General features: G+C 38.5%; 2 protein-coding genes across 2 annotated transcripts; one reads left to right on the top strand and one right to left on the bottom strand.

The window, feature by feature from the left end:
- Positions 1 to 132: 132 nt before the first annotated feature.
- On the bottom strand, positions 133 to 9,457 carry LOC136694158 (kin of IRRE-like protein 2). Its single transcript, XM_066667528.1, has 6 exons — positions 9,386 to 9,457; positions 8,292 to 8,348; positions 3,609 to 3,656; positions 1,545 to 1,796; positions 1,207 to 1,458; positions 133 to 871 (listed from the first exon to the last, which is right to left on the bottom strand). The coding sequence occupies exons 2-6, from the start codon at positions 8,344 to 8,346 to the stop codon at positions 774 to 776; spliced, it is 705 nt and encodes a 234-aa protein (XP_066523625.1). The 5' UTR covers positions 8,347 to 8,348; positions 9,386 to 9,457; the 3' UTR covers positions 133 to 773.
- Positions 9,458 to 12,152: 2,695 nt separating this feature from the next.
- pwp1 (PWP1 homolog, endonuclein) lies at positions 12,153 to 22,007 on the top strand. The gene is made up of 15 exons (XM_066667527.1): positions 12,153 to 12,347; positions 13,185 to 13,243; positions 13,424 to 13,581; positions 15,279 to 15,364; positions 15,470 to 15,566; positions 15,659 to 15,769; positions 16,231 to 16,355; positions 17,580 to 17,644; positions 17,813 to 17,909; positions 18,070 to 18,131; positions 18,236 to 18,347; positions 18,591 to 18,681; positions 19,526 to 19,647; positions 20,030 to 20,135; positions 20,297 to 22,007. Exons 1-15 carry the CDS (start codon positions 12,282 to 12,284, stop codon positions 20,386 to 20,388), a joined length of 1,449 nt encoding a protein of 482 aa, XP_066523624.1. The 5' UTR covers positions 12,153 to 12,281; the 3' UTR covers positions 20,389 to 22,007.
- The last annotated feature ends 1,479 nt before the right edge of the window (positions 22,008 to 23,486 follow it).

Here is a 23,486-nt window from a genome sequence, read left to right on the forward strand (position 1 = left end):
CCTTGTTTCATTTGTTTTTTAATGTACTGTCAATTATTGGGACATATTTTAAGCAGTTCAAGGCATTTCTTAATTCTTATTTGTCTTAAGTGGTGCAATTTATTCTTATATTTCCCTATTTTTAAAATATTATTGTTGTCATTGTAAAGAGAAAGCGTAGGTCCAACCCTGCAAGAAGTTACTTTAATGCACATGTACCATTCTCGTTGTCTCTTTTAGAACTGTGCAGCCTCTTATTTCAGAGAGAAACTAAACTAAATGCCAAAATAAGCAGCTAAGCTATTGCTCCAAAGCTGCTATCTTGAATCTTACATACATATACATAGTTTTTGTCAAATACGGAAGTACACCTGTCTGGTTTTACAGTGAGAAGTTGTGGTAGGGTTGAAATAGATTTGCTGTAAGTCCAGGTTTACATTCATTTATTTTTTTACACCCTGGAATAGCTTTAATTTAGAGGATCCTGTGACATCTGAATTTAAAACTTGATCAAGTATAAATTTGAAAATGTATGAGAATATCATTCACGTAAACACATAAATTATTTATATATTCAAAAGTCAGTTTTCTTACAGACAAAACACAGACATTTTCTTATGAAATCAGTTCTTTATGATATTAAAAACATCCCAAACGAAATGCAATTGGACTGCCCTTGTAGAAGATCAACATATTGTACGAGGGAATGGCATATCACAGTAAGGACAGTGATTAAAAACTAGAACTTATTGTAGAAATTTAATATGTATTAAACCATAATACCTTCTACGTGATCATAATGGAAGTACTAATAGAAAAGCTGACATAACGCATGCAAATAGTAGTTTTCGTAGAAGCTCCACTCTCTCGGAGGAGGACTTGCCACTGACTCCTGTAAAGGAAAACTGCAAGAGTAAACTATACACTTTAACAAATAAGTAAACAGACTATTTGTTTTTAAAAACACAAGACGAGGCAGTTAATCACAACGAAAAACCAGAAAGCATCTTACAAATTTCAGAGAAGTGTGATCTTGTGGAGACATTTAGGCTAATTTAGTGCATGACAAGAGTTCCACAAGTTGCTTAGCATATAAAATATATCCATTAAATTACTATTTTCTAAACCACCAATCATAGTCTACTCTAGTCCTTTAATATTCTAATTGAAACCCTAACCAACCATAGTAACATGCAACATCATCTGCTGGAAAACATGGGCACTTACCTGCAACATTCAACTTTCGTACTGCCGCAGCAAACAATCCAGAAACGGTGTTTGTAGCCTGGCACACAACTGTTATATCAGAGGCCCTCGAAGATGGCTTCATACTCATTTCATTTCCAGAGCTTTTAACTACCCCATCAATAATCCAGCTATAGGTACAGGAGGGCTTGCAGGTAGCATTGCACAGGAACTGCTGAGTCTCACCTGGAGTTAGAAATTGTGGGCCACTCATAGAGACATTTACTGGCCCTACTGCAAAGAAAAACGATAGTTAATACTCTTACAAAATTCTGGGTTATTGTATTGATTCTCACAGAATTAATTGTCTGTTGCCATACCCAAAATCATGAATGTTTTAGAGATGCTGGATGATGCTCCTGTGGTGGGGTTCCTGGCTGTACATATCACTGTTTGGGGGCTCCCCCACTGACTCAAGGTAAAGGCGAGCTCATTGCCCTGGCCACTACCCTGGCCTTCAATTCCTATTGTGTAATTGCATTCGGGGGAACACTGAGCGGCGCAAATAAAGCTACAGGGCACTCCCACTGTGACTGCTTTCGGACCGATAATGGAAAGTTGCAATGGTCCAACTGAAACAGAAAGATAAGATGGTAATTATGTCTGTGAAAGTGACAATGCAACAGTGTGTAATAACAAGCTATTCACATGCTTCTGATAAGATTAAATATTAATTTTTGATATTAAACATTACATTTTAAAAGTCCTGTGGCCACTAAAGGACTAGGAGTGGTTCCCAAACTTTTTGTCTGCCATTATGTAGATAAGAATATTAATTTAAGCCTCCCAGCTCTAGCTCTCTCTCTCACACAAACCTGCTTCCAAACGAAATTTATTTGAAACATTGTAAAGAACAAGGTGTAAGGGGGCTAACAAAGAACACAGAACAACAGAGGGCCCTCACTCAAATTCTAGACCTACAAAGTGCTCTTTTGGAGTTCAATGGTGCATGCTACAATGTCAGAAATTATATTTTTAGCATAAATTGGGAGTCATTAGTGTAAATTACATGTCAAGTATGTGCCTGGCTTAAAGCGTTTGTCGTTAAACTGTCCTTATAAGAAATGAATTCAGATTCATGCTGAGCCCACTGTGCACAAAAATGTTTAATTGCTCACACAATCACGAGAGAAGTATGAAACACAATGGGATGCTGTGGAGCAGGTGCACATTAGCAAAATGGTCATTATGTTTTAAGCCAAGAGCTAGAGGGATGCAACACCCACAGCATTGAGATGTGAAGCATAGATCTGTGTTTTCTGGAATGATGGAGCCCATCCAGTTTGTACGTTTGAGATTAACTTAAAGTGGTGTTTGTGGTTCAGAATGAATCATACATCAACTGACCTCAGTAATATTCTTGTTGCTGAATGCCATTCAATTCTCGATGAAGTTAACAAGCACAGAAACTATTCCAGTGTTAGTTTAGTAATAGATCCAGTAACACTGAAGATGCCAGATGTTTGTGTTCATATATTTACACTCAGTACAAAATGTCAATTTTCATTTGTTTTACCTATAACCATAGGCTTTTATGGAGTATTTATGTGAGTACAAATTATCTTGTAATTTGTTTTATTTTATTAGGCTAATAAATTAGTGTTCCTATGCTTTATATTCTGCATTGTACACACTTGATTTATTGAAATCTTTTCAACAATAGGGCGACATGGTGGCACAGCAGGGACCTGGAGGTTGTGGGTTCGATTCCCGCTTCGGGTGACTGTCTGTGAGGAGTTTGGTGTGTTCTCTCTGTCTGCGTGGGTTTCCTCTGGGTGACTGTCTGTGAAGAGTGTGGTGTTTTCTCCCTGTGTCTGCATGGGTTTCCTCCCACAGTCCAAAAACACACGTTGGTAGGTAGATTGGTGACTCAAAAGTGTCCGTAGGTGTGAGTGTGTGATTGAATGTGTGTGTTGCCCTGTGAAGGACTGGCGCCCCCTCCAGGGTGTATTCCCGCCTTGCGCCCAATGGTTCCAGGTAGGCTTTGCGACCCTGAATTGGATAAGCGCTTACAGATAATGAATGAATGAATGAATGAATGTTCAACAATACCCCAGCTACATCATCCTGGTTTCTTGGAATGTTCATATGTGATTTCTTTCTCAGCCCATGCAGAGAACTAAGTGTAACATATCAATGATCAAGCAACTAATAATGACAAATGGCTTATTTGATTATACCCACTCAAAATGTTACACCCACATTTAGACTGAAATTACTTGTAGACACAAGTCTAATTCATCCATATATCATTACATTAAAAGCTTTCTTATCAGGGTACATATGTTTACTTGATAAATTAGTTCCCATGATAAGTAAAAGGTAAGGAAAAATAAATGCTGCACCCTCTTAATCCCACGGTGTGTGTCTATTGTTGTACTCACTGGGTTTTTGAGTAGACTTGGAGAACAAGAAGTCATTTCCTGTCTCTTCTGTTCCATGCCGTGATAAAAAAAAAAAAAAGACATTCAATTATTTGGATGAACTGTATATAATGCGGAAAGGACTTGCATATAAGTCATGTATATCTATGTACACGTCCCATTTCAAGAAAAGAGTTTGAGGGTCAATATATTTAACTGAAAAAAGTACAAAAAGATTTCTAGTGTTTTTAAATGAATAACTTGATTGTATTTCATAAATATATAATCACATGTGTGTTGCAAGCATCAAAATTCTACAATAGCTGGGACAGAGTCATGTTTACCACTGTGCTACATCAACTTTTCTTTTAATTACACTGTTTAATCATCTGGGAAATGAGGATACTACTGTAACAATTTTGCAAGTGGACGTATCCCCAATCTGATACAGACTGATAAAAGATTCCATCCTGATTCAATCAGAATATGCAGATTTTTATAAGGTTTTCTGTGGTGATCCAAATGGAAAAGCTGCGGTGTTGCATATTATTCTAAAGTGTTAGACAGCCATTCAGTGATATATTCAGCAAAAATGCCTCTATTAAATGGGTTAAATGAGCCACAGAACATTACAGGATGAATCTTCAATCCAAATTTTTTTTTATTCAACCTGTAATCAAACAAGAATACAAAAAATATCAGTGTGAACACAGACATACTGTCACTCATAATAAAAATAAAAAAGGAAACAGCTATCAGTTTTTTTTATATGGCAGTACAATATCCTATATTTTGTGTTTGAAACAAAGTAATTTTTAGACTGGAATATTAAACATTTTTGAATATAGAAGAAACAATTAGTGATATGCAATGTGTAGTAAATATTCAAAGTAAAAAAAAAACTACTGAAGTGATGTTTTGTGTGTGTGTTTGTTTTGAATCGTGACATGGGAGATTTAGTCCTGCTGCTTAGAGTTGAATTTTGCGATGAGCATCATTTTTAATGTTGTTTTCAGTCAGGCTCCTGTACTGTGTAAACAGCATAGTGTAATGTGAGAAATGTCTCTCAGCATCCACTGAGGTAGTCGAAAGATGGAGGCATAAAGCTGCCAATGGGGCAAGAGTGGGCATTCTGTCCTCCCTGGCAGCCCAGCACTCCACAGGACCAACGTCTGCAGCATCACTTCATGTCGATGTGAATGTAGCAGTGCCATTCCTCAGCTGACACTTGGCTAAGGGAAGGCATGGCTTGGACATCATCCTGAATGTTGTTTTTTTAGACCAGCCACCTTGGATGGATCAAACACAGGAAGGGCTTTGAAGAGCTCCAAGCCAGGGTGCTTCTCCATCACACCCTGAAGCCTTGCAGAGCAGTCAGCCATGACTTCTTGGAAGAGTTTGCAGCATGTTACCTGCTCCTCCTCAGGCAGCATCCTCAGCTGTTCTCTGGTCCTGGGACGCCAGTCCTTAACCACTGCAGTGCGTCCATACTCCAACAACATCTGGAGGTCATCTAGTTGACTATGGATGGTGACAGGAAATTGGTTTGATGTGTTTTCCAGTTTGGTGAGAGTAGCCAGGATCTCTGAACTGTGCTCAACAACAACGATGGCCTGGGCATTGAGCACATTTTTCTCTGAGTTCCCGAACAGCCTTGGAAGACAGTGGCAAGGTGGGTGTGAAATCATTTAATATTTCCATGTACTCTGCAAGGTATTGTACAGCCTCAATCCACAAACCCCATCTGCTCAGAACATCAAACACTGGTAGGAGACAGGAGACAAGCACAGTGCTTACATGTTGGACCGAGGCTCCAAATGATGCTGAAGTGCCTTACCGAACACCCTTCTGTTGAGGTCCTCAAATTTATCTGGGAAGGCCTCCAGCACTATGTTAAGGAGATGTGCCAGGCAGGTGACAAGCTTTTTTCATGTAACTTGCTGTATCTGTGACAAAAGCCCACATATCACTAAAATTGATGTTATAACTGTTAAGGCAAGAGATAACTGAATGAGACACTGTGGTAAAGTTATCTTTCTCCAGGAATACAACATCTGCTGCTAGAGATGGCTTTCCAACAGACTACAGAAGAATGGGAAGGACACAGCGGCCACAGGCATCTGTTGTTTCAAAACATCGTAGATGGGCTTTCCCTCTACATCATGCTTTAGGTCCTTCACATACCCAGGAAACAGTTGTGGCAGGTAGTCAGAGCGAAGGTGAGGTGGAGCTGGAATAGAGCCTCCTTGTTTGCGGTATTTCTGCAAGAAAGCAGCCATCTTGGGGACTTTCGCCAGTGGAATATCTGCCTCAACAAACGCTCAGGTAAAATTCAGCACAAATTCCTTCCTCTCAGCCGTAGATGCGGTCTTGGAGAAGCAGGAAGTTAGTGTTTTTGTCCTAGACTGTGCTGGATAAAAAAAGAAAATGATAGAAGTTGAACAACAGAAAGAATTTTATTCTTATAAATACATTAAAATCAAATAATTATCCACCTAGATGGTGGAATGAACTCCCACTAGCCTTCGCTGTCTGGACCGCAAACTGTATAAAATTCTTCAAACGCAGACTGAAGACCAGTCTCTCTCTTTCAACTACTTAAGCTAGCACTAAAAATCTGTTGGAATGCACCGTTTTTGCACTTATTCTGTCTTTTTTCTAGGAGAAAACATAAGTAATGTTTGTTATCGCACTTATATTGTGTTAAATCTCTATGTCAACACTGGCCTCAAGGATATTTTAAACTCTAATCTATCTGTACTCACTAGAATACCATCCCAAACTGAACACAAAGCACTTTGTAAACAGCTTTAGTTAAAATTCATTCATTCGTTCATTGTCTACTACGAGGTGAATTCCAGAGTGTATGGCTGGATATATCAAAGTTACTTTTAAAAGTACTCTTAGCACAGTTTAAATGTCTGTTCTAACACCTGAGTGGTCCTAGCGCTGTTTACAGCCTAATACCGAACATAACCCATGGTGCAGTTACCATGGCAACGTAGCCGGCTAACCACTGATGCACTGCCTATATACAGAAACATCAGATTTGGATGAAGCTCCAATTGAAGTTACGGCTTGAAAAATAAGCACTTTAATGTAACTTTTCAGACTAACTCGACAGCTATCAACATAAATTTGGGTCAAATATAGGGTGACCAGATCTAAGATGGTGAAAAAGAGGACACGTCTGGGGGGGCGGGGGGTGAGCTCTCGCCCCTCGCTGCCGTTGTATGCTTAGCTGAACCCATGTGTGCTTTTAGGTCCTTTACACCTTTATTCGGTACACATGGGAATTTCTTTTTTAATTCGTCCGAGAACTTACATTTACGTTTCGGCATAGCTGCTCGAGATGAGGGTAGGTACATGAGCTTTGCCTGACGTAAGCAATGATACTGACGTGCAGACTGACCAATTACATGTTTACAGAGAAGGTTATCGACCAATAACGGTAGCTCTACAGTCAGACCGTCCAATCAGAAAATTTTAGGCTACTTCACCACGCCTCCTTCTCACTCAAGTGAACCAATCGGAGTAGGGGAGGGCGGGACTAGTTTGTGAACAAAACGCTTCTCGAAATTCTATGTAAACTCTAGAAAAACAAAATCCCGGACGTTTGTGAAATTCCGCCAGTCTAAAAAGAGGACATGTCCTTGTAAAAGAGGACGTCTGGTCACCCTAGTCAAATATTGAGAATCACTGACATCAGCTAATTTCTTAAAGTAGGCTATGAAACACGTTCATGACGCAGTTTAAATTAATTAAATTTGTAAGTGAAGTAATGATTGTACTTACCTAGCCCAATCGCTTTCCTGTTTTTATGCCTTAGCGACTTCAGATGCTCCAGGAGCGTCTGTCTCCTGAGGTAATCCACCGAGTGCTGACAAACCTTACAAAACAAAACTCCCCCATCCTCATAAAAGTCGTTGGCGAATTCATAAACTCTTTCTTTGGCCGTTATCCGCTTTGGACAGATGACGTCACCTCCGCTCATCTGCAGTAAATCTTATGTTTGGACGTTTTACTGACAAAACGCTTTAACGGTAAAATTTACCTCAGCAAACGCGGCGCGGGGGAAGGGGGTGGAGCTAAGGATCAGTCAATTTCAAGCTACAGACTTGCTCTGTGCTTGTAACTGTAAAATTACAATATATTAAAATTTATACTGGCAAATAAGTAAAAGAATATGTTGGTTTATGCTCAATAATTTATTCCACAAAACCAGCACGAACCATCGAGACATTCCGAGCGATATGACTGTTGACAGGGCGAAAACTGATGCCATGCGTTTAATATTACAGAATGATTCACATTCAAAACACTACTACTTTTTTAACTTAAACCTTACACAAAAGCAGGTAAAAACTCCAGACGTATTAAAGTCAGAACACCACAGAGAGAGTGATTTGCTCAAAATATAAAACAAGGTTATGACTGGGCTACATGTAACTACATTACATACCACACTGCTTCATAAGTCAGACCTTTATATAGAAAGGTTTTCTGGTGTAAACAAGTTACTTAAATTAGTTATAGTTTACCCATTACTTGAATTACACTGCCCAAAACATTCCATCCAGTGCAGGTATTTCCCTGCCCCTTGTCACAGCCCTGTGTCATGTGTCATCTTTTGTTGAAAACAAAAATATTGTCACCCTAGTTTAGACTGAGCACTATTTACAGACATAGATATTGTATACAAACCTGTAAAATGGAACACATGTAGAAGCAGAAGAAGTGAGATGTATGTGTAGTCCATTGCTGGAAAACAAAAGTGAATGGCAAATGCAGGTGAGACTAAGAAGGAGAGGCTACTTACACTCTCCAGTGGGAACCTTATCACCTTATCAGTGAAACCAGTCAACGAGCCTCATTTTTCACTTCAACTTTACTGATTTATCATCTCACTTATTTATTTATTTATTTAAGTATTAATGGGTTTACTGTTATACAGGTCAGATGTGGATAAGAAGGTGTGATAAAACACTGTGTCCACCTTATATCAATTAATTTTCTCCCTGTGGCACTCATTAGTGTTTACATTCTTCTGTTATCTTTTACCATTACAGTAGGAGTTCTCAGAGGTCCCCCCCACCCCTTTTTTATTATATTACTAGATAAATGTCATATTCTACTTAATTACAGATAACACAACAATAAACTGCTGGCCTGCATGTCATTAGAAAAATACATCCAATCATCTTGGATTTCACATGTGGCTAAAGTAGATTTAATAAACTGTCAAGAAGTAAAACTCAGTATGTAGAGTATTTATGACTATTTAGATTCTTCTGTGAACACCTTGTTTCAGAAATGTTGCTTTAAAAGACCTGCCTTTTAAACATACTGAAAGAACATGAATAAATAAGGCTAAGGATTTTTTTTCTTTCAAAAACATGAAGCTTATTTTGTCACAGGTCAGAACTGAAAATCATTTTAATGTGTTGCCAGTATGAGAAAGTGACACTTTGTTTCATCAGATATTGCCAATGAATTAACATATACACAGTGCTTTCTATTTGAAAAATGGTGATCAACTCACAAGCCAGGAAACTGACATGACATTTCTATAAATCGTGTTTACAATATAACATTTCAAATTTAGTTACAATATGCACTGTATATAAAAACGTGAAACATTGAGCATCTTAAAATGCTTTCTTTCCCTTGAAAGATTTCAGTGTACATTGTTTTCCTTGATTAAAATAACAGCAAATTAATAAACAGCAAATATTTTAAACTATGAAACTTAAATATGTATTAATTTAAAAACATTTCAAAATTTAACACAAACTTACCCAGAAAAGTCCTCACATGTGAAATCCTCTCACACTGACTGCCAGTCCTCAAACAAACTGCCGTTGCACAGCTGGGTGTAATGTGTGAGCTCACATTAGTGTACTGTTTGTGCACTTTAGGTGTGGTGTGTGAGAGTTCAACCTGTGTGATGTCACACTGAACTATTTTTTTAAAATATATATTAGGGAAATCGAATGATGAAACCTGCTTAATATTAGAAAGATTGAAAATATTGGGAATATTTTTTTTATCCGAAATATTCCTAACTTTCTGAAATTTTCGAATTCATTTATGTTTCCAAAATATGATTCATTTCAGTGGAAAAAACAAACATTTTTGGGGCCTTTATCAACATTTGTCATGGTTACAGGGAATTAAAATAAATCATCAATATATATATATATATTTTCATTGTAGATTCTTGTTTTTACTTCAAGTGACAGCCGGCACTAAATGAAATGGCTGAAGTTGCTGCTTTAACCACAGCAACTGTCAATTCTGCCCACCGTCCATCAGAGATCTGACCACTACAGTGACCTAATGGGTACACAATTTTTAAATATAGAAGTAATCTGGCATGAAACATTTTATGTTAATACATTTGGTAAGTCTTACTCAGAGCAGATTGAGGTCTCAAACCGAGGGAAGGCTTCACTTGAAAAAATACACACAGCACTGAGCTTTGTAATGAATTCAAACGGAAGACTGAGTGGTTGAGATAAATCATGTCCTCAGTAACATACACTGTAAGCCCAGATAAGTTGATTGCGCAGCAGGTAGTGTCGTAGTCACACAGCTCCAGGGACCTGGAGGTTGTGGGTTCGATTCCCGCTCCGGGTGACTGTCTGTGAGGAGTTTGGTGTGTTCTCCCCGTGTCTGCGTGGGTTTCCTCCGGGTGCTCCGGTTTCCGCCCACAGTCCAAAAACACACGTTGGTAGGTGGATTGGCGACTTAAAATGTGTGTGTGTGTTTTTGCCCTGTGAAGGACTGGCGCCTGCCTTGCGCCCAATGATTCCAGGTAGGCTCTGGACACACTGCGACCCTGAACTGGATAAGTGTTACAGATAATGAATGAATACTGGAGAAAATGTATTGATTTGAGTAAAATTAACTTAAATTACAAATGAATTTGAAGTGAACATTTGAGTTGAATATACTAAAATCTGAATAGTTTATACTGAAAATCTGCAGTTATGTTCCCCTTATATTACATTACATTCTCTTCTAAAAAAAAGGGAGGTGAATGTTTGTGGGAATTACTGTGTAAAATAAAAGAACACAATGTAAGTCCAGGAAATGAACTGAGGCTTGTAACATCAACAATTTTAAAATCTAGAATTATAGAATAGAATAGCTTACAATTATGTTGCTTAATAACTAAAGGGTAGTGAACATAAACCCTTGAGGGTACCATTACAGTGACAGAAAAAGTTAGCACCATGTTGAGTTTACTGACAGTGTAGCAGCAGAACAGTCTAAATGTGATACAAAATAAAAAAACAGTTCATGTGCACTTTTGCAATGATCAGAAATGTTACATACACAACAAGAATATTCTTCACCTTTTGAAACTAGGGTGTTTCTCATGCTCTATTTGTCCAACCCAAAAAAAGAAGCACCTTGCCTGAGGTAGGTTGGTAAGTTCATCACTTTCAAGACTGCCTTCTGCCGTAAGTCTCATAAAATATTAATATTTTCCTCCATTAATAATCATCAGCTTTGGTAGGACTGCATCAGGCACTAGGGAGCTCTCCCAAGATAGAGTGCCAATCCATATATGGGCATACACACATACTGACATTCATTCACATACACACTCATTCACTCACACCAAGAAACTTTAGAGCAGCCAATTCACCCAATTTTGGTAACTGGATAAGCTGATCAGTGGAGTGGTGACAGTGGTCAGTGTAGACTGGGACTCAGTGGTTAAAGTGGTTGAGAGAAGAGCGCTGCCTACTGCCCTCTATCATTGATGATGATGGTCCCCACTGCACACCATCATCATGGATTAATGAGGAGTAAGTTCAGTAGCAGGATGCTCAAACAGATAGAGCATGACTGAGTCTCATGAGAAAATTTTGCAAAGTCTGTATACTCTAATGTCTACATTAGCGAGGTATACCCTGCACATGTTCATTGCATCCTTGCATTTTTCATTTATTTTTGTCCTTGCATCCTATTGTAAATTGTATTTTTACAATTTTATGTTACTATTCTATTTGTTTGTGTAGTATCTGCAGTCTGTGCATATTTGTGAATGATTGTTGCATTTATTTACTTGTGTCTGTACAATCTAGTACTATGCTGCATCCATGTCTATGGAGGGTGCAGTTATTTTCCCCTTTTAATGTGATTTAATATTTATTTTTGCAATTGGTTGTTAAATTTCCTCAGTAGAAATCTATTTATAAATCGTATGTATTTTTTGGCACTAGTCTTGACATAAAAATCACAAAAAGCTGGATAATTTATGAAACGTAATCAATACGAATGACAGAGCAGAGCAAAACAGTGTAATTTTAGCCATTAAAACGTACTTGAACTACAACTCCCATTATTCAATGCCACTAATTCTTACTGGGATTCTTTGCACTTGCGTCATTCACGCGACAGAATTGTAGTCCGTGCTGAAGAGCCGCCTGCAACGCTTTGAAAATTTTGGATTTGCATATATACACATTGCGTTGTGTAAAAAACTACAGAATGACCTCATCAAACATACCCGCATGTTTCTGCAAATAGGAAATTGATTTACAGGACTCTCGACGTCATCACATGGCGTCGGGTTGCAAAAGGTCCTCGTAGCTCCTCGTGTTTTGTGGCTCAGACATTTGTGGCTCAGTCTTTTAAATCGCTGATTATTAAGCCGAAATTAAATCAGCTGGCGGGACCATGAGCTCCCAGATCACTTGTGTTGGGTGGGTAAAGAGGGGAGTTTCCAAGGAAACGCCAGATAAAGTAAGTGACAGAAGTTAACACTGTTTATTTGTGTTTGATAATCGAGACATTAGATTTCTCTTATCTCTGATTGAACCCTGTCATTTTGCTCCTCTATTTGTTATTGCTCAAGAACAACAAAGCATTCCCAGCCAGGAGATTCATAAATCAGAAAGATATCAAATGACTAAAATAAAGAATTCAACAGTTACCTCTCACTGTTTTCATATTCTATAAACAGGCTGTGTTTTTAAAAATGGTATAGTTTCATTGATAAGAACTGCTGGGGAAAAAAAACAGCATATAACAGAAAATTATTCCACAAAGCAGAAATTAGTAGTTTGGCCTGATAACACAAATCCAACACTGTCCAATGAGAATGAATGTCCCTCATCTGTTTTGTTTGTTTTGTTTTGGATGATGGTGTGCTGGGTGTCCAGGGGGCTATTCCACAAAGTTTAGTCAGATAAACTAAGCCCAAAATCCAGCATGTCCCATTGGAACAGAGCTTAGGGATGTTCCTTTTGGACAGTCTTCAACTAATCCTCACATGTCTGAATGTTGATTTCTGCTAGTGATTATTTAATAACATATATCTGTTTTGTTAAAGGAATTATTATAGCATGAATGTACACATATTTCCAAACTTTCCATTTCAGAAGAAGTATTTCAGAGGAAAACATTGATGTGTAATACATATTTCCTTGTACAAATAATCCTATGTGTAAAGTTATTCCAAGAAGACATAGCATACCGAACAAGATGTATGTTCCTCTGGAATAATGTCTGGCTTATACAGATATTGACCTCCACCTTTGAATAGAAGCAGACCTGACTGATATTATTTTCCTGCAACAGGTGGAGCTGAATAAAGATGAGCTGCAGCGTATCATTGCCGAGGCTAAGGAAGAACTACGGTAAAACTCTTTGATGGAAATTCCGTCTGTACTGAGTTCTTATTAAAGGAGATCCCCCTATTTATCAAACAATATGCGCCATTCAAAAAAGTTATTTTTACCAAAACAAAGCAAACCATTTCAAGATGTCAGGCAACAAAATGTAGAATTTTGACATTTATGTATTAATCACTTTTTCAGACAAAGTGATGAAGATGATGAGGGCAATGAAGGCATAGCGAATGAGCCGACAGAAGACCTTGAAGCTGCGGAAGTGCAAGACAATGAAGAAAAACAAGCAGATAATGAAGATGAACTTGCTGAATATGATCTGGACAAATATGATGAGCAGGACTTGGGTAAGTCATGCCTTACTTTAAGGCCACTTCAATGCCTGCGTTCTGACATGGGCTAATCAACAGTTCTTTAGTTGAGCTTGTTTGAGCAGTGTGAACACTCCCTGGTCCACACTAATAGGGCTGGTTTGAATACCGCTTTCTGGGCTCTGGAGATTTGGCAATTAGATGAATGGGTATAAATACAAATATGTGTATTACATTATGTGCAATAAAAGAAACGCTAAAACATAAATCAGGGCAGTGCAGGTAGTGCCCTTATAATAGTAGCACAGTATGTTAAATGAATTAGTTTTCTGTCTTTCAGAAAAACAAATATATGGAAGTCAATCTTAATTCGACTATAGGTTAACCTACACCCTTTTTATAGTCTGTGCCAAGAAGATAGGTTTGTCTGCATTTTCAGGTTATAGGGAGATTCTTGTGTTATTCATAATGTAGACAGCCGGAGAAAAAATACACTCAGACAGGGTTGAAGTGGCCTGCAAAGGCCATTTTTGGCTAGTGGTTGGTGTTTTCTTTCATCCGTAACTGTGGGCCAGACTAAACCTACAGCATAACGGTGATTTCTGAACCTTGTTATTCCACTGCAGTATGCGAGGTTCAGATCTCATATTTGGCAATGCCAAATATGTTTGATATGTTTGATTTGTCTCATCAGAGTTTGATTTAAAATGTGTCCAAACAGCAGAGATTTTCAGATTTTTACTTTCCTTCTACTGCTGCTACTTTAACTAAAGCTTACCATTGTGAGTGAACACGGCAGAAACCAAATGGTATATCCCAATATTTCCTCAGTGAAAAACATAAAAAGGTGTAAATCGCAATGCAAAAATGTGTTCACAAAGTGTTTATTTCATATTACCTTTATTGAAGGAAACAAATATCTGAATCCCAAAATTAAGCAGGTAGTGTCGCAGTCACACAGCTCCAGGGACCTGGAGGTTGTGGGTTCGATTCCCGCTCCGGGTGACTGTCTGTGAGGAGTGTGGTGTGTTCTCCCTGTGTCTGCGTGGGTTTCCTCCGGGTGACTGTCTGGGAGGAGTGTGGTGTGTTCTCCCTGTGTCCGCATGGGTTTCCTCCTGGTGCTCCGGTTTCCTCCCACAGTCCAAAAAACACATGTTGGTAGGTGGATTGGAGACTCAAAAATGACCATAGGAGTGAATGTGTGAGTGTGTGTGTTGCCCTGTGAAGGACTGGCGCCTCCTCTAGGGTGTATTCCCGCCTTGCGCCCAATTATTCCAGGTAGGCTCTGGACCCAGCGTGACCCTGAACTGGATAAGCGCTTACAGATAATGGATGGATGTATATATCTAACCAGTTATTAGCTGTTGGATTTAGCTGTTGCATTATAAATCCAGCTGAACTAAATGGAAAAACATAGTGCCACAAAAAGCCAAACTTTGGTGTGGCCTGGAGGCAGGTGTAGACATTATGGTAATCATCAGCATATTGCTTTTGCTGATGACTGAAATCATGTTTGAACATGTAATTGTGGCAGATTCAGTGCCCTTGCAAACGAAGACCGAGTGTATACGCCTTAGAGGATGTCTGAAAGTTTGGTCCGAATACAGTAAAAATATAAGACTACTGTGCAGTGTGTGGTAGTACACGGTGGGCTTTAGGTACAAGAGGAACTGAGCTGATTTAACAGTTTAGATGCTGAAACAAAATTAATTTGTTTTCATTTTGTGACCTAGCAACGGCTAACCTTGGGGACAGCTTGGCAGGATTGACGGTGTTTGCCAGTAATGAAGAAGATCCTTATATCACTATAAAAGACACAGTAAGAGAATCATAACAGAATCCTTAAACTGTTCACAAAACAATTCTCCACAACAAAATGAGAATATTTTGCTCTAGATTTAGCTCTGTTCTATCTGTCACTTAGGATCAGTATGAAAGAGAAGATTTCCAGATTAAGCCTACAGACAACCTCATTCTGGCTGGCAGAGCCGAGAAGGACTGCTGTAACCTGGAGGTTTATGGTGAGAGGCTCTTTATTGTAAACCAGTGCAGCCTTTCTCTTACATATTCTGCCTTGAAATGGCTGTAGTGTGAAATGTGTTTTTATATCCAGTGTACAACTCTGAAGAAGATTCTATGTACGTCCATCATGACATCCTTCTCCCTGCTTACCCACTGAGCATAGAGTGGCTGAACTTTGACCCCAGCCCTGAGGAAGGAACAGGTAAACTGCTCTGAACATGTATTTATTAAGTAATAGACAAAATCTTTGTTTACAAAAGTGGCTTTGCTGTTTAAAATCTGTGGCCCATTTCAAGACGCTATTGGATTTATTGGGACTTTGTAACAACTTGTTCAAAGTCTTGTGAGAAAACTGAATTGTGAACCCAGAATCATGATTAAAATCGAATCAAGCTGATCCTATCCTCACTCTTCTATTTGACAGCTTTTACATAATACAAGATGATAATAATATACAGTGTACAATAGTTATATATTTAAACACAGCATTACACTATGGCAGTAAAATTGTGTTTAGTAAAATTATGCAAATGTGTGGGTTCATTCTAACAGAGTATTGAATCACTGTGTTTGGTAATCTTGCTTTACATACACGAAAACAGCTGTGTCTTCTTTGCAGGAACTTTATAAGCTTATGTACAACCGTATGTTGCTTTCCTACAGGAAATTATGCTGCCATAGGAAACATGACTCCTGTTATTGATGTGTGGGACCTGGATGTGGTTGACTGCCTCGAGCCTGTGTTTTCACTGGGCAGCAAGAAAGCCAAAAAAAAGAAAAGCAAAAAGGTGCTGTTGTCATTATTTACAGTTCCCCTGTTTGGAACATGATAATCTAAACTGAAACTGGACATGTTTAATTTGCTGTCTTATAAATGATTCATTCATTCATTATCTGTAACTGCTTATCGAGTTCAGGGTCGTGGTGGGTCCAGAGCCTACCTGGAATCATTGGGCGCAAGGCGGGAATACACCCTGGAGGGGGCGCCAGTTCTTCACAGGGCAATACACACTCATGCATTCACTCACACCTACAGACACTTTTGAGACGCCAATCCACCAACCAACGTGTGTTTTTGGAGCGTGGGAGGAAACCCACGCAAACACGGGGAGAACACACCACACTCCTCACAGACAGTCACCTGGAGGAAACCCACGCAGACACGGGGAGAACACACCAAACTCCTCTCAGACAGTCACCCGGAGGAAACCCACGCAGACACAGAACACACCAACACCTCACAGACAGTCACCCGGAGGAAACCCACGCAGACACAGGGAGAACACACCACACTCCTCACAGACAGTCACCCGGAGGAAACCCACGCAGACACAGGGAGAACACACCACACTCCTCACAGACAGTCACCCGGAGGAAACCCACGCAGACATGGGGAGAACACACCAACTCCTCACATTTAAAACAGCACAGCATCCTGTCTTTACAGATCATTGAAAAGCTTTATTTATAAGTGTGTGTTAGCTGTCAGGTTAAGGTTTCTTGTTTTGTTTTTGTGGATCTCCTGCACCTCCATTTTAACTACTTTCAAATCCCTATATTTCATACAAAAAAATGTAGTACATTTCAAGTACATTGTTGAATGGCTGATGCTTGTTAACACAGAGCATCAACATTACTCTGGATTGCAAGGCCTTGTTGAGTGTAGTCTTACGCCCGTAGAAAACTGTCGTTCACATATGCAGTGCACAGCCTCAGACGCACTCTTGCAGCGGACTTCACCAGGAGTCTTTACTAGGGCATGTGGAGGATAAAGTCCGGGTAAACTTCGGAACATTCCTGGATTACCGTGCATGTGTTTAAGGAGCATGACACCACTTGTAGTTGGCAATGGAATTGGTTTCATCATGTGCAGTATTCTCAGTAATACAATTTTGTAGGTCGTGTGTTTGGCCGGAAACAGCTTTTTATTTGGACACTTTTCTTTCATGTTCACTAATGTTTACTTCCCACCCACGGGAAAAATAACTAATATGCCATTTCCCACCCATCAGGCTGCTGTGCCTGTAGAGGGACACACTGATGCTGTACTGGACCTGTCATGGAATAAGTTGGCCAGGTGAGCAACACTGGTGTTTAATAACCTAAGAATTTAAGGTAATTTCCAAAAGGAAACTACTTCCAATGTAATAAACATTTGATAATCAGAATACATCATAATAGAAGTATTACATATGTAAAAAACATGAGTTAATTTGTTAGTTTGTTTGTTTAATTGTTTACTCAGGAATGTTTTGGCCAGTGCTTCGGCCGATGAAACAGTCATTCTTTGGGATTTAGTACAAGGAAAACCCGCATCAACACTAAGACTGCACACAGACAAGGTTTGTACAGATAAAAACGGAAGAAATTAGTAAATTTAAGGTACTTAATTTACAATTAACCTTCTATATTAAGACACTAAATGTAACGTGCTCGACATAAAATGCAGGAGTTTTTTTTTTCTTTTTCTAAGTCCGATTATGAATCTGTCTGTTCTTTCAGGTCCAGACTCTAAAGTTTCACCCATTTGAGGCCCAGACCCTCGTCACTGGGTCTTATGACAAGTACGCAAGTCAAGGAATTTCTCTGGTTCACCATTCCATGTTTCAGAATGGTTTTAACTTGGGACTCGAGTGAAACAAGGTCTGCCTGTGTTTCTGTTCCTTAGGTCTGCAATTCTGTATGACTGTCGGAGTCCAGAATCCAGCCATCGCATCTGGAGGTTTAGTGGTCAAGTGGAGCGTCTGGTGTGGAATCACTTCTCTCCTTGCAATTTCCTTGTGAGTATTTTTTTGTAAAATATGGCAGTGGCATTTAGTTTCTGTTTATTAGTGACCAGTACAAATGGTCGCCTGATATTAGCTTTTCAGCTTATTGTCACTAATCATTTTATAGCCAGTAGTTAGCTGTAGTTTTCATAGGTGCAGTTATTTACAAATTCTATAAAGGAACAGGGAGATGAAAGAGTTTGTTCTTATGAAAAGACTGTTGATATAGAAATGTGAAGTGTCTGTATGTTTTAGGCAAGTACGGAGGATGGTTTCATTTACTGTTTGGACGCCCGGTCAGACAAGCTGGTCTTCACGCTGAAGGCACATGACGAAGAAGTGTCAGGTAGGAACCCAATAGGGAAGAAGAGCTCTGAGTTTTGTCATTTAACACTTCCTTAAAGCTCAGAGTACACATTTATTTGCTCATGTCTTAATCTGACCTTTTCACTGATCAACTGATATAAGCAAGGGATTTCAAGTAATGTGGTAAAGTAGTGTGGTGTAAACTTTCAAAAACAGTGGGAATGTAAATTTTTGAAAACAGGACCTTCACTATATAGGCACTGTATATAAAATGAAGCAAACTGTCATTTAGATCTGTATTAACAATTTAAACATAAACTTAAAACCTAAAGCAATGATAGTTCCATATTATTGATCATGTTGCTTTTATTCAGTGTTAATCCACTATCAGGATAAAATATTTTGTCGTGGCTTTGTTTCAAGTTGATATTATCCTTACCCTTTTGTAATCCACTGATCTCTCTCTCTCTCAATTTCAATTTTCAATGAGCTTTATTGGCATGACCATATTCAGACATAGTATTGCCAAAGCATTAATACAATAACATGGGACACGAGTATCACAACTTTTTTATTATTATTATTAGTATAATAATTAACAACAATCTTATAGAACTGTAATAATAAAAAGAACCAGGTAAAACAATTTATGTAATAAATAAATAAAAAATATTATATAAAAATAATAAATAATAATTTAAAATAAATAAGTAAATAAAATTATAATAAAAATAAATGGTAGGAATGGTTATAGACAGGGCAATTGTGTGTGTGTGTGTATATAAAGGTGAAGTTTTTCAAATTTTGGGAAGTAAATTTCTTTTAATTGTTTGTATTTATCAATACTCTCTCTGTCTCTCTCTCTCTCTCTCTCTTTCTCTCAGGTATGGACATTAGCAGTCAGGTCAGTGGCTGTCTGGTTACATCCTCAGCTGACAAACATGTGAAGATCTGGGACATCCTTGGCAACAAGCCCAGCCTAATTCACTCCAGAGACATGAAAATGGTAAAGCTTACAATTTGACTCCAGCTCTAGCCCATTTTTAGCCTTATTTATTTGCATAGACAAATGTATTTATTTTATATAAGAAAGAGTGAGATCAAGAGCATTTCAGTCCTTCAAATTAAATTCATGCTTAAACAGAAATTCAGACCATTTTTATGAGCCAGAGAATAGTCAGAACACTTTTTGTAAAGGATTTTTCTTTAATAATTTAGATTAAATGTGAATGAATTTTGTAAGACACAAAGAAAGAGTCTTTAAAGCTAAACACTCTTGTGCTGTTAATTCCCACAATATTTACAGGAAATAAGGTCAATGTGGTAGTTTTTGTGTAATTGTGTAGATTTTCGAGTAGATAATTGTTGTATTACTCTTTCTCCATTAGGGGATACTGTTCTGTGCGGCCTGCTGCCCTGACTTGCCATTTGTGTATGCGTTTGGAGGACAGAAGGACGGACTGCGTGTGTGGGACATTAGTGATGTAGCTGCTGGTATGAAATACATTTGTAATATAATTTCTCAAAAAAAAAAAAAAAATACTTTAATTTACAGAGAAAGTAACAAAATATTTTGGAGCAAGGACATTGAGAACATTGACATTCCCTGTTTCCCCACTCATGCACACTTACATATTCTTCTATTTGCTCCACAGTGGCCGAGGCTTTCAGCGGTCGGCAGCGCTTGGTGGCTCACACAGTTTCTGGAACGTCTAGCAGTGCTGCAGCTGACATGGAGGTCTCATAACTGCTGCTTGCGACTCTTCATCTCTTTTGTGCATTTGACTTTTAACATACAGCTGGTTGTAACAAAACCTTCTCATCAACAAAGCATCCGCAGTCCAGCATCAGACGCTGTGAGGAGTATTGTTCTCCTAAAGTGTTTAAGAAGCGAGAAAGGACCAAGGGAAGAATATTTTTTTGTTGCTCCTAATTTCAAATGCCTTAATGATGACAGTAGGGTACAGAGACCTCAGACCAAAGGAAGGTTACTTATATCACACAATGTAGACCTTATTTCAGAGAGAAAATAGTCATTTTTGGTTGCCCATGTGTATAAAAGTGAGTAACAGTTTATAATATTTCATGAAACATTTTTATACAAGCAGATATTCATAAGGGAGCTGAGTTTAGAATTAACATTTTTAAATGAAATTGTGAATCTTCCAAAGTGAAGTTAAATAGTGGCCCAAAGCAAAATTAACTCTAATTTGCTGAAGTCATTTAAAATCATTTCATTTCTGTGTACCACATTCATCCTAAAAACTCTCAATTGGGTTTCTTCCCCAGTACAGCAAGGTATTGATAGATTACCCATGATGGCATGTTGGTGGTGTGGATGAAAATATCTTGTTCATGTTTGTCTTAAAAGGTTGAACAACGGGGGGAGGAGTTGTAGGGGTCTCTGAACCCAGGATCAGTATCTCATTGATCCCTTGATTATATGCAGTCACTCAATGTTCCACACGTGTCCAAGCTGAAGGCTCCTACAAAAATATTGATATATCATATATTGATAAAAAATAATCCAAATTATGACATCAAAAAACAAGTGGGAGACCCCAAGTCTTGAAATTAATGATTAAGTTACAGTTCATACAACAAAATAGGATCCATTTGCCAAGATCTATACAGATGAAGAGCAGGAACATCCGTATTTCTTTTTCTTCAGTGGCTACCAGTTCTCCAGAGGTTTAATCCCCAGATCTAGGCTAAGTGTTTGGTTTCAGAATGTTCAAAGTCTATGCTAACCACTTTGTATGTAAGAATGACAGGTAAATGATTACACTTAAATGATTTGCCCAGGGGATGCTCTATATATCTCCTGTACATATTAAGCCTCCCTCAACATGTGTCAAGAACGAAAAAAAAATACTTTAAAGTGGTCTAGAAAATTTATAAGACAATGCATTGTTTTCCAGAACATAATAGAAGGCATTGTATTGTTTAATATGCAGATTATGTGATTATAGTTAAATAAATTATATTCATTCAATCATTCATTGGTGGTAACCACTTATCCAGTTCAGCGGGGGGGGGGACCGGAGCCTACCCAGAATCACTGGGTGGTCCGATGGTGGAACAGCAGTCAGTCATGTGCCAAACTTTTTACTCCAGTGGACCGATAAATGCTCGATATCTGGGTGGTCTTGTGTTTAGACAAAACATGACGAATAACAATGTGGGACACACGTGACATTCAACCAAAAAAAGGGCCATGTCTCTTTACAGTTACGCTTGAAAAAAGTTTATACATAAGCAGTATACACAAGCATTATATTCTGCGCATGCGCAGTCCAATTCAGGCAGTGGCACAAATCTGGAATTAGCAAATGCTTATTCGTTTGAAGAACTTAGCATAGTATATGACACAAGCAGAAGGTGAGGAACAGTCCAAACATTTTTCCATTAAACATTAAAGCATAAACATTAAATATGATGCAAATCTAACTTTTTGAGTGCTTTTATATTTCCACTTGGGTAAGGTGACCCAATCTGAGATGGTGAAACGGTCGTTGTATGTTTAGCTAAACCTATGTGTGCTCTTAGGTCCTTTACACCTTTATTTGCTACACAAAACATGGAAATTTCTTTTTTAATTCATCCGAGAACTTACATTTACGTTTCCGCATAGCTGCTCGAGATGAGGGTGGGTACATGAGCTTTGCCTGACGTTAACAAGGACTACTGACGTGCAGACTGACCAATTAAATGTTTACAGAGAAGGTTATCAACCAATAACGGTAGGTTTACAGTCAGACCGTCCAATCAGAAGATTTTAGGCTACTTCATCACGCCCCCTTCTCACTCAAGCGAACCAATCGGAGTAGGGAAGGGCGGGACTAGTTTGTGAACGAAACTTCTCGAAGTTCTATGTAAGCTCTAGAAAAACAAAATCCCGGACGTTTGTGAAATTCCGCCCGGACATTTTATTTAAGTCTAAAAAAGAGGAATTGTCCGGGTAAAAGAGGACGTCTTGTCACCCTACACTTGGGTCTCTACTGCTCCTTACTGTGATTCCCTTCGGCTCCGGTAAAAGTTACTCTTTCTCTTTTGTTTAAGTTTATTTGCATAAAATTGACAGAGCCCTTAAATGGCCCATTCAGAAAGGGACTGAACCAAGAATAGAGCTGGTGATGTCTCTCATTTTTTTTTAGAGTGATTTTGTGCAAATAACTTCATGAACGTGTTTTGTAGCCCATAGACCTATTCTAACTTGTTTAAAAAGAGGTATAATATGTCCCCTTTAAATGTAAATATATAACAGCACGAATCTATGTGAAATTGTTCAAACACATCAAGATGATGGAAGAGTTCACCTAATCACAGTCACCTTCAGAATAAAAGTACTTGGCTTTTCAAAAAGACAAAAGAAAATGAAGGTATTCTGTCTGAAATCTGAAAATCTAAATTTGACAGGTGTTTTTGTCATCACTATAATTTTTAGTTGATGTCTGTTTGAAATTGTGTGCAGATACCAGACATTGCTCTGAAAAAGAAATGGACAAAAAAGAAGATTCATACTTTGTTTTTGAAGTTGTGTTTGTGATTTCACAGCTTGCATATGTTTAGATGATTCGGAAGTCAATTAATCTACAGTGATGCAATGAAACTGAAACACCTGGTTTTAGACCACAGTAATTTATTAGTGTGGTGTAGGACCTCCTTTTGCGGCCGATACAGCGTCAATTCGTCTTGGGAATGACATATACAAGTCCTACACAGTGGTCAGAGGGATTTGAAGCCATTCTTCTTGCAGGATAGTGACCAGGTCACTACGTGATGCTGGTGGAGGAAAACGTTTCCTGACTTGCTCCTCCAAAACACCCCAAAGTGGCTCAATAA

Source organism: Hoplias malabaricus, chromosome 4 (assembly GCF_029633855.1).
Source record: "Hoplias malabaricus isolate fHopMal1 chromosome 4, fHopMal1.hap1, whole genome shotgun sequence".
Lineage (NCBI taxonomy): Eukaryota > Metazoa > Chordata > Actinopteri > Characiformes > Erythrinidae > Hoplias > Hoplias malabaricus.